Consider the following 10,321-nt stretch of genomic DNA (forward strand, 5'->3'; position numbering starts at 1 on the left):
TTAAACTCCTAACTCTCTCTAACTCGGTGAAAACAATTTTTAAGCCACCCTTTTGAATTTAAATCGAATTACAATTAATTCTAGTTACATGTTCACACACTAAGAATATAAATCAATTTATGTAATTGGCGAATATTTTTATAATTTACAGGTACATAATGAACGAACTTTATTGCAATTAGATAAAATTAGATGTGAAAGTATAATATAATAGGATTTTTGATGTTACATTATAATTTCCCCGGCAAAATCATCGAACATCAATTTAATATAATAGTTTGGCAAAATATCTAAAATTTTGTTGACACTCATACCTCTGCTGCATTGCATTGCAGGGTAAAAGACCCTAATATGTCTTATTCTACAATATCACTATATTTTTAAATATTTCAATTTGGATTACTAGACTAACTGGGATCATTAACTGGGAGTCAAATCCACTATCATACCACCTATTCAATAAGACATTCTAATTGACAATATAAAAATGCAAACTTTTTTTTTTTTAATTTGAACTCAACTATGATCGATAATTTTATATGCCTTAATAAATATCGCGCGGTACTTTAACACCCCATATCACATTATATTTTGATACAACTAAATTAGAATGTGTATTATGTACGACGCAAACTGTAAACACGTTTTGCATATAAAAGTTCTATAAATAATATCAGAGTTTTGTGTGTGTGAATTATATAGTACTGGCACATTGCCAAGCGTGAGATGCGCGCGCGCTAAATAGCTCGACGGATTTTTCACTTCTTTCTGTCGTGAAAATCGAAAGTTACAGTGGCTATTGTAATGCTCAAATTTTAACAGTTTCGTTAGTGAGTGTAGAGACAAGTGTTGTGAAAATGTCGCCCAAATGCCCAGTGGCTCCTTTACACGAAGTGACATTGTCATTAGTAGCTAGACAATTAATCCACGCTCTGACCCAAGCCACGTCTGAGGAAGATGTGGCTCTACCGTTCACTATGATATCGTCTTACTACGAAAGTATGGGTGCTACCAGTGATATATTTCAAGATCTCCTAAATTTAATATTAAGTTCAGAATATTTAGATCCATCGATTAGATATTATACAATGAGATTGCTCTTGAAGGAGAATGTTAAAAGCCTGGCTACGGGTATCTTCCCTTGTCACTATTACAGGAAAGTCCTTGAACTGATTGCAGAACAAGGCCGACATCTGACAACTCTGAATTTAAAAGGCGTGTGGGTTAAAGATGAACAGCTGTCCCTTTTGTATGATATTATTAAGAATTTGTCAAATTTAACTGCCCTAAATATACCCTACATAGCTAATGATGAAGTGCTCAAGTTTATAGGTGAAAATAATAAAGTGTTAAAATTACTTGACGTGTCGGGTGAAACTGATATCACTGAAATAGGTATCGATGCGATGCTAACAGGTAATCCGCAGCTGACTCATAGTTTGACGGTAGTAAATATAGGTTTATATGGAGAAGAGAATGTCGACCACACAGACGTTGCACTTCTTATTAGAAGATTACCAAATCTTACCAATTTAGGTTCTTATAATTTTGTTGGTAAGGCTCTATATTACCTTTATAATAACGATTGCCCGCCAGGGTTTCAGACGCAGCTACAATACATACATGATGTCCAAACAAACTCCAGAACTATGAAGGCAATGATCGTTTTATGCCCAATGATAGAAACAATTTACTTAGAAGAACCAGATCAGGGCGTATTACAAATGATTAAGGATTTTTCATGTTTAAATAAGATAAAATTGAATAAGTTTCAATGTCACGAATTACATCAATTATTGGATAAAATAGGATATAAAATAGTTACATTAATGCTGTCTGGATCCATTGGCTCGTTCAATTTTACAAGAATAGCAGAAACTTGTCAGAATTTGGAGAGTTTGGAGTTTTATTCTATACAAACTGCAACACATGAAGAAGAGGTACCATTTAATAAGCTCGAGCATCTAGAAATAATACAAGGCAATCTTTCAGCGTCTTGTTTAAGGTATCTGATGACGGCAAGTCCTAAGCTCAAAAAGTTAATCATAGGTGATGAAGTAAAATTGGATGATAATGACATGGCGCGGTAAGTTTCCAAGCTATGATGTTGGTAGTTTTTAGTATAAATTAGAAATAATTATTTTTTTATATAAAAAGTAAGTTCTTCATGATGGTTGGTTCTGCCTAACCTGCTATGTTCGTTATTCAGCGACAAGCGTAAAGCTAATAAATAAAAAAATAATTAATAGATATAATGATAAAATAAATTACAATTTCAATTTCAGGATGCTACGGCGTTACCGGTTCGACCATATAGAAGGCATATGGTTCCCATTAGCGCCTCGCTTAACTCGAGATACAGTAGAACTATTAATGGAGAATTGTCCAAATCTCAAGAGTCTTGGGCAGTTAAGTGGGTGGAGGTTCACACCAGACGACATGATGTTGATGAGAGCAATCATTGCTAGCACTAACACTGACCTAGTACTCTCACCACTTGGAATCTTCCAACAAGGCAATTGAAAGAAATGTGATTTTATTTAAAATTTATCTATTGGAAATATATGTTTTTGATATTTTAAAATGTTGCACTTTTTTATTCGTATAGATAATGCTATTTTATATTATATTTTACGTCACTTCTTCACATTCGAATTTCAAAAATCTTTATGATTTCTTTTGGAATTAGAATCATCAATATTGGTACAGAATATAATAAAATGACATGTAATTCTTATACCTAATACAAAAAAAAGAAGAATAATAAACTAAGAAACACATTTATTCAAATAATAATAGGTTCAAATAAAAACGAGTACATCGAGCTTAAAACTAAACAATAATTGAGTATTAAAGGTACTGTCAATATTACGTATACAAAATATCCTTTGGCAATTCATTCAAATTAATAACTAAAATGTCAATAATATTTATTAATAATTAATAACTAAAATGTCAATAATATTTATTGTTGTGCAGGAGTATCCTTGGCGAGAGAGGGTGGTCCTTTTTTAGATTTTTTATTTTTCAATCTCTGTTTGAACATTTTGCATTCATCTGCACATTTCGTTGTTATTATGCCTCTGAAAAATAAATGACCACTTTGAACTATTTTGTGTGTAGTTGCTTTGAAACTACTTATAATTTCTCTTTAGGTGTCCAGGAAAATGGGAAATGGGAAACAAGTACTTGTTATAACAACAGATTTGACCCATTTTCGAATATAATAAATGTAGGACCATAAATTGCCTACTCTGCTATATGCGGGGTACAGTGTTAAGCTGTTTTTAGGATGGCCAGGCAAGGCTCACCCAAGTCCAGTTGTGGGCATCTGCTAACACGAAAAGTAGAACTTCCAGATTTCAACCAATATACATACGAGTACCTATTGATGATTGATGATCCTCCTATCACCTATCACATATATCACATGTATTTCAAAATCTACATACCTTACAAAATTTTCTTTAACTTTGAACTTCGAAGTTATTTCTATAATAATGTCAGAGACGATCTTAGGGTCGAGACACATTTTCGCAGGCTTATCTTGGAATGCAGGCGAACGTTTTCCAGTCAGCGAGTGCGTTGCTAATATTCTATAGGTGGACATAAAAATTTTAATAAGTACAATTTTTATTATAATAAAGCATTTTTTATTGCAAGTCAATTATTACTTTTAAAAATTTTAAAAGTTTTAAGTCTTAGTCTTATAAATATTAACGGATCTACAATGAAGCAGAAGGGTTGGGTCCATATTCAATATTCTATCTCAAATTCACCCTTTCTCTTGTTACCAAAGCCAAGAAATGGGAAAAACAATTACCCGGCTCCTGAATCCAACCCACAAGCGTCGTCAGACATATAAATGTATAGGTATGTTTAAAGTAAGAAAGGTTGAGGCCGTTGAGGCCGTCGTGGCACAGCGGCACAGGGGTGTGACTGTAACGTGACGGTTGTAGGTTCGATCCCCACTCGAGGAAGTGAAATATTTATTTACGTTTATATTTCTATTTCTTCGATCTGGTGTCGAGGCAAAAGTGGGGAATGGAGTGTCTTAATTTTAGGTTCCCTCTGCCTACCCTGCTGTGTGCGGGATACAGCGTGAAGCTGAAGAAAGTTCTAAAACTCTAAAACTCTAAAACTGTTCTACAATAGAGCTATGAAATCCGTTCTTCATGGAAAAACTTGGTTTAGGTTTTTCTATTTCTTCATTGTTTTGTAGAGCGAAGAAAGATTGTAAAATATTCAAAGTACCTTCGTGGAAATGTAGCTAGGAGTAATGTCCGAGTAGCGATAGTGTAGGACTTCCAGTTGACTTTCCTGAATTTGTCTTTGTGGATGAGAGTCTTACCGCTTCCAATAGGTATCTGAAAGGAAAAATATAATTATGTAAATGAAAAGACAATTCTCAAAAGACACGCGTTGGAAATTCTTATAAGTTAATTTATTAGAAAGTCTTATTTATGGATTAATAAAAATTAAATCAGATAAATTTAAAATCATCATTTAGCGAAAAGAAGTAAATTTAGCACATGGGGAACGATTTCCGATATTCTAGTAGGAGCTATTTGAATATATGAAGTAACAAATACCCATTCTTCATCTTCAATATTCTTTTGGTTTTCTACTTGACTCTCCGTTTGTATTCTGTGATATTTGTTTGTAATGAGAACGTTATCATTGGATCGGTTAGACTCTTCGCTCTGGCTTCGTTCACTGCGCTCACTTTCATAAGTTGGGTCCTCAGTTTTCTCTTTAGAAATTGAAGGATCCAATGTATTACCTTCAAAAGATTCGCCATTGACATTATTATTCTCAACTGTAACTTGAGTTTGGCAAGCAGGTTTTATATCGTTGATGATAATGAACAGTTCTTCAAAAGTCTTCTTCATTTCTAAAATTGCTTGTTGTCTGGCATTTAATTTTACCCCCGCATCTTTCGGCGGTAAAATCTTCTTTTGAGTAGAATCAGGTAAAGATTTACTTGTAATTGTGATATTCCCATATTTCCTTTTTCTCGTATCATTGAGGCTCCTATTGTTTCCGTTAATCTGGCGTTCTTGTAAAACGTTTACGACCGCGTTAGGTCTGTGTACGGGTGTCGGTGCTTTCTTACAATTCCTCTTTTTGACGTATTGACGAATGTATTGTTCCATTTTTATTGTTTTCCTTTTGACTTCCTGGAAAAAACGATAAAAGCTGTTACGAAAGTGTAAATGAGTAGAAAATGAAATATAAAAATTATAATAATATAGTTTTAAAGGAAAAAATTAAATAGTTAAATAAAAAAGTCTTCTAATAAAAAGTTTTGTACCTTATCAGAATCTTCTGAAGAAGAACTCTCGTCAGTTGGCGCCCAAGACGATGCACTCGGTGAATAATCTTTTTCTTCTAGTTGTGCATTAATTGTACTTCCCGCGCTTTCGTTTGCTTTCAAACGTTTTTTTGATACTGAAACGAGTAATTGATAAAATAGAGAAACTATATTAAAACGGGAATATATTGTAAGCTATTTGGCTATAAGTATATCATAGATTCTAATATATTTTTTATTAAGATGAACTTAATTACTGATTTGCTTAAAGAGATTAAATATTTATATATAATAAATAAATCAGATTCATATAAGACATTTCAAAAGAATATATAATAGTTCTAAATATGTATGGACTAGATGTCTGTTCAGAGGCGAGCATTATAGGCTAATATTATATTTAAAAATGTACTTACATGAATTATCTTCTGCCTTCTGTTCATTACTCGGTTCAGATTTGACATCCGTGTTCTTTGAAACTTCGGGTGATCGATTGGTACTCCAATCTGCTAGTATCCATTTCTCTATATTATTTCTAGGATTCATTAGAAAAACTAATAACCACCGACACCGAGACCGTACTGCACGTAACTAAGCACCCGATGCATTACGAGGCTCAGGTAAAAGTTTCATTGCACCCTTACTTTAGTCATTATTACAGCCCCCGCCCCATCCCGTCCGGAACAATAAGGTATTCGCTAACCGACAACACCGACAAAAAATGCGACCTTTTCGCAACCATTTCTAAGTATGAGATTTATTATATTCTTCCAAATAGAACACTGCACCCTATATTCTATCTTCCAAAGTAGTAAACTTGGATGAACAATGATTCTTGAAGATTTAAAAGTACCACGTTTATTTTATTGTCAAGTTAGAAAGTATAAGATAAAAAGAAACTATTTTATTGATTCATATTCGAAAATCCAAGTGTTCTGACGTATTTAGGTATAATATAAAATACAGAAAAATATATAAAAATACCTTTTTCTAAAACAAATATGTTAAGTTATAAGAAACTACCCCCAAAACATTTCAAACAAGACAAAGGTATAGCAGCTGTCTCCGTTGTAAAAGATGAAGCTACTTTTTGAATAATATATGTACCTAATGTAGAGTTGTGGCGCGGGGGTGTAAAGTGTGTCTGTAAACGCGGTTAGTTGTGGGTTCGATTCCCACCCGAGGAAATGAAATATTTATGTAAATTTATATTTTCATTTTTTCGTTCTAATATCGAGACAAAGCGCGGCTTTAGAGAATTCGGCGGAAAGTGCATCATTCCCTCTGCCTACCCTGCTGTGTGCGAAATATAGCGTAAAGCTGATTTATTTTGTATGTATGTCTATTTGGAAATCACATACAGGCACTCATGTGTACATGAGTGTAAGTATAAATAATCACAAATAAATATAAACTATTATTTAAGTATATGATGCTGGCTTTGGGAAAATTTATGCATTATATTTCATTCAAATTAGTTTAAAAAACTATAAAATTATAAAATTCGAATTGGACATGCGCACTGAATGTTCCGTGCCAATTTCATGATTGTAAATCAACGAGAAGGAGGTGGACGAGTCAGTGAAAATGGCTAAAATGTTTTAAGCTAAAATCTAATAAAAATCAGCTTCATGCTGTATCCCGCTCACAGAAGGGTAGGAAGAGGGAATGTTAAGTCACTTTGTTCCCCACTTTCCGCTGAACTCTGGAGACATTGCGTGCTGAAGGGCGGAACTCAACACCGCGCTTTGCCACGACACCAGAGCGAATAAATGAAAATATAAATTTAACTAAATATTTCATTTACTCGAGTGGGGATCGAATCCACAACTTGTCGCATTTAGGCACACTTTGTGCTCCTGCACCACAACGGGCCTCAATTTTTTAAAATAATTTAAAAAATCATTATTTTCACATGTTTGTAATCTATAACTGTCATAATTTATAATCTATAAGCAACTAGGTTTATACTTTTATAGTGATAGTCAATTGACAAGTCAACAAATGACATTGACATATTTATGTTTTGTTCGGAGACACGATCTTTTAGGTTATCTTATTAAAACAAAACTTTTCATGTTTTCGTGTAAAATAACAAGTAATAACGACAGTGTATTATAAAGAAATGGAGGCGAAGAAGTTGAAGAAAAAGAAAGGCACAATTAGTAAAGGGAAAATTAAGAAAACTATTAAAAATGTTATTTGTCGGCCAGACGCTTCTTTTTGGTAAATTATATATTATTAATTAGAATTAAGTTTACTTATTTCAATATTTTTGGACATAACAATTACTGTTCCAGGCCAGATGTTTCAGAATCAGAAGCAAATAATATAGGTGAAATTCTTAAAAACTATAGTGTGCCTATCCCTAAATTCGTAAAACCACATTGGAATGAAATTAAATCATTGAAGAAAAATGAGAGACCAAAACCTCCACCAATTAAGTATGTTTCACCTCCATGTATGTTTCTTTTAGAAATTGAGTTTTATAAAATTTACAATAAAAGACTATTATGCATATAAACATTGAACAGTATTTTGAATATGATTGACGTGAAATCGTTCCTAAAAATATATTACTATTAATTACAATTATTTTAATGGCTTATTTGGTTTTTCAGAAAAGTAGATGGATTATGTTTTGGTATATCTGACTGCTCTGAAGCAATACAAACAAAACAAATATCAGTTGTAATAGTGGAATCCTTAATTAATCCTCGCAGTATAGCCCAATCCGTAATAGATGCATGTATTGCCTCCGATATACCTGTTGTCTGTGTAAAAAACTTACGAGCTTTATGTAAAAGCTACTTTGGCATTCAAACAAGTTGTCTAGGACTTAAAACTGATAGTTTGTTAGATTTAAGTAATAAAATAAAAGAAATATCACAGAAATATAAACCTATTGTGCCAAAAATTCAAGTAAATAGTGAAGCCACATTTTCTTTAGAAAAAGAAGAACCCATGCACATCGATGAAGTCCAATGTGATCCATATTTATATAGGCCTAATAAAAAAAGCAGAGTTTTTGTACCGTTGAATACAGATGAGACTAAGGACAAGAATCAATTTATTGGTCAAGAATTCATTAAAATATCGGATAAACAGGAAAACACAAGTGATCGTAAGACTTATATGAGAATGATATTGAAGAAAATAAGTAACAATCCCAATAGGGTAAAATTAAAGGAAAAATAACAGAATATTGTATACCTAAACAGATACAGATATGTGTATTCTCCAACGGGGTGACATTGAAGTTAATTGTGCTCAACTGCCACATTCAAAAATGATATAACTGAAGAATTGAACTGTACATAAATATATCACAAAATTGTTGTAGTTTTATTAAATCATTTTATTCTTATGACTTTAGTTAAAATTCTTAACTTTGTACAAACTATTATGTACTATATCTTATTACCAAAGAAGCAAGATAAGGAAAATTGTTTATTCCTCTGAGATGGATTGAACACCCAACTATCGTGTTTAGAGTCACATGCTATCCCACTGGCACTGCGCCACGACGGCCACTTGTCTTGTTGTTTGTTGCTTATTCTTTTAATTTCCCCTTGGGTCTAGCAATGGAATTGGAATGATGATAATAAAAATATTTTCATTTCCGACAAAGTGCGACGTTGAGTTCTGCCGTAAAGTTATTTTTTTTATTATTTTACATTTTTGTTACTATTACAATTAAATAAGAAGTTTCTTTCTAAAATAAACCCAATTTTTCTAATTAGATATTTAATTCTTAAAATTATTTATTGCTATAATGTCTTCATAGACATAATTTTCATATTCCTTATTTGAAATTTTTAACACTGTGCTAAATATATGTCAGTTTGTTAGTGCTTTAAGTAATTATAGTATTTATACATAACAAAGTAATATTAAAAATAATAATCAAATTTTGTCTATTACTATTAATAATAATTGGCAAAAATTGTTTATTAAAACTAAAAAATATGAATGCTATACTCCAAATAAGTTATAAAAAAAAAGTATTTGGAGTATAGCAGGCAAGCAGATAATATTTATCTTACATTTGATGCATTGCATTTAAGGTTTTTTGAACAGTTCAATTTAATAAAATCAAACAACAAATAGTTAACTATAACTATAAATTAGACTATTTTCGTATATATGTATCTGGCCTTTAGCACCTTATGTACATTAAACTTACAATGTCAATAAAGTTATATATAATTTATACCTTTCTCATTTCATAAACGGTCGATTTAAAATGGCGTAACTATTTATTAGAATTTATTGCTCCAAGCTAGATTCTTGTGTTCAATTATGTATAGTCATTTTCAGGGGTCTTTAAATAAAAAATAAAAACATTTAATTTGTCGCCATTTTAAATCCCATCATTTACTATTTATTTTCATATACATAAATTTGGCCTCATCTGTCAATAACAATATATAAAGTATAGTATATAATATATAAAAGAATAATAAAAATCGTTGCACAATTCTCATTGTTAAATTTGTTTATGTAATGTCTAAATAATCAACAAATATATATCATTCTACTAGGTAGGTACATAGTACCGATATACCATCACAAAGTAATAGTTATTGCAATACACACGAATATACAACTTACACTATGTTTGAATCATCAAGCAAAAAAGGCCTAACCGAGTAATAATAACTAAAATATTTCAAAATGAGTTAGGCCATTTTCGCTTTAACTTCATATTATAATAAATTTCAACAGTTATAATATTGTGAATATAGCCTAAAAGTACATTCAATGTGAATTTGTATATAATTTTTTATAAAAAAAATCGTCTTTGTCGACTTTTTCCTAACTTCAATTGATTTTAAAGAAATATTATTTCTTTATTATTTTAAGGTAAATGAAATTTAGATTTAATTGCATGTATAAGAATTAAAGTAAATATTTATGTTTATAATTTATTCTATATATAACGTAACAAACACATTTATAAACTACAAAACATTTTTGCAATTTTCAAAAAAACATTTGTATATA

General features: G+C 31.4%; 3 protein-coding genes across 6 annotated transcripts; 2 read left to right on the top strand and 1 right to left on the bottom strand.

Moving 5' to 3' along the window:
* The first annotated feature begins 715 nt into the window (after positions 1–715).
* Positions 716–2,584, top strand: LOC146539100 (uncharacterized). Its single transcript, XM_085185967.1, has 2 exons — positions 716–2,086; positions 2,286–2,584. The coding sequence occupies exons 1-2, from the start codon at positions 858–860 to the stop codon at positions 2,521–2,523; spliced, it is 1,467 nt and encodes a 488-aa protein (XP_085042093.1). The 5' UTR covers positions 716–857; the 3' UTR covers positions 2,524–2,584.
* A 177-nt stretch (positions 2,585–2,761) lies between these two features.
* On the bottom strand, positions 2,762–6,550 carry LOC146539101 (uncharacterized). 3 transcript variants are annotated; one of them, XM_085185996.1, is made up of 7 exons: positions 5,731–6,550; positions 5,315–5,451; positions 4,587–5,180; positions 4,255–4,367; positions 3,453–3,596; positions 2,939–3,083; positions 2,762–2,903 (listed from the first exon to the last, which is right to left on the bottom strand). In XM_085185996.1, the coding sequence occupies exons 1-6, from the start codon at positions 5,858–5,860 to the stop codon at positions 2,966–2,968; spliced, it is 1,236 nt and encodes a 411-aa protein (XP_085042122.1). In that variant the 5' UTR covers positions 5,861–6,550; the 3' UTR covers positions 2,762–2,903; positions 2,939–2,965. The 3 variants fall into 3 exon arrangements, with proteins under 3 accessions (XP_085042122.1, XP_085042121.1, XP_085042123.1); XM_085185995.1 differs by having other exon boundaries at positions 2,762–3,083; XM_085185997.1 differs by having other exon boundaries at positions 2,762–3,083; positions 4,593–5,180; positions 5,731–6,531.
* A 771-nt stretch (positions 6,551–7,321) lies between these two features.
* Positions 7,322–8,649, top strand: LOC146539102 (uncharacterized). 2 transcript variants are annotated; one of them, XM_085185499.1, is made up of 3 exons: positions 7,322–7,540; positions 7,615–7,758; positions 7,936–8,649. In XM_085185499.1, the coding sequence occupies exons 1-3, from the start codon at positions 7,440–7,442 to the stop codon at positions 8,510–8,512; spliced, it is 822 nt and encodes a 273-aa protein (XP_085041625.1). In that variant the 5' UTR covers positions 7,322–7,439; the 3' UTR covers positions 8,513–8,649. The 2 variants fall into 2 exon arrangements, with proteins under 2 accessions (XP_085041625.1, XP_085041626.1); XM_085185500.1 differs by having other exon boundaries at positions 7,342–7,540; positions 7,620–7,758.
* Positions 8,650–10,321: the final 1,672 nt, after the last annotated feature.

This window comes from Heliconius melpomene, chromosome 5, assembly GCF_056956725.1.
Source record: "Heliconius melpomene rosina isolate 202511_hmr_F chromosome 5, ASM5695672v1, whole genome shotgun sequence".
Taxonomy (NCBI): Eukaryota; Metazoa; Arthropoda; class Insecta; order Lepidoptera; family Nymphalidae; genus Heliconius; species Heliconius melpomene.

Excerpts from the sequence above, each read along its gene's own strand:
- LOC146539101 (XM_085185996.1), bottom strand. The coding sequence starts at position 5,860 with ATGAATCCTAGAAATAATATAGAGAAATGGATACTAGCAGATTGGAGT. Across the intron at positions 5,452-5,730 it reads GAAGGCAGAAGATAATTCAT|TATCAAAAAAACGTTTGAAA; the intron begins GTAAGTACATTT and ends TACTCGTTTCAG. Across the intron at positions 3,084-3,452 it reads GTTAAAGAAAATTTTGTAAG|AGGCATAATAACAACGAAAT; the intron begins GTATGTAGATTT and ends TTTATTTTTCAG.
- LOC146539100 (XM_085185967.1), top strand. The coding sequence starts at position 858 with ATGTCGCCCAAATGCCCAGTGGCTCCTTTACACGAAGTGACATTGTCA. Across the intron at positions 2,087-2,285 it reads GATGATAATGACATGGCGCG|GATGCTACGGCGTTACCGGT; the intron begins GTAAGTTTCCAA and ends TTTCAATTTCAG.
- LOC146539102 (XM_085185499.1), top strand. The coding sequence starts at position 7,440 with ATGGAGGCGAAGAAGTTGAAGAAAAAGAAAGGCACAATTAGTAAAGGG. Across the intron at positions 7,541-7,614 it reads CGGCCAGACGCTTCTTTTTG|GCCAGATGTTTCAGAATCAG; the intron begins GTAAATTATATA and ends TTACTGTTCCAG. Across the intron at positions 7,759-7,935 it reads CCAAAACCTCCACCAATTAA|AAAAGTAGATGGATTATGTT; the intron begins GTATGTTTCACC and ends TTGGTTTTTCAG.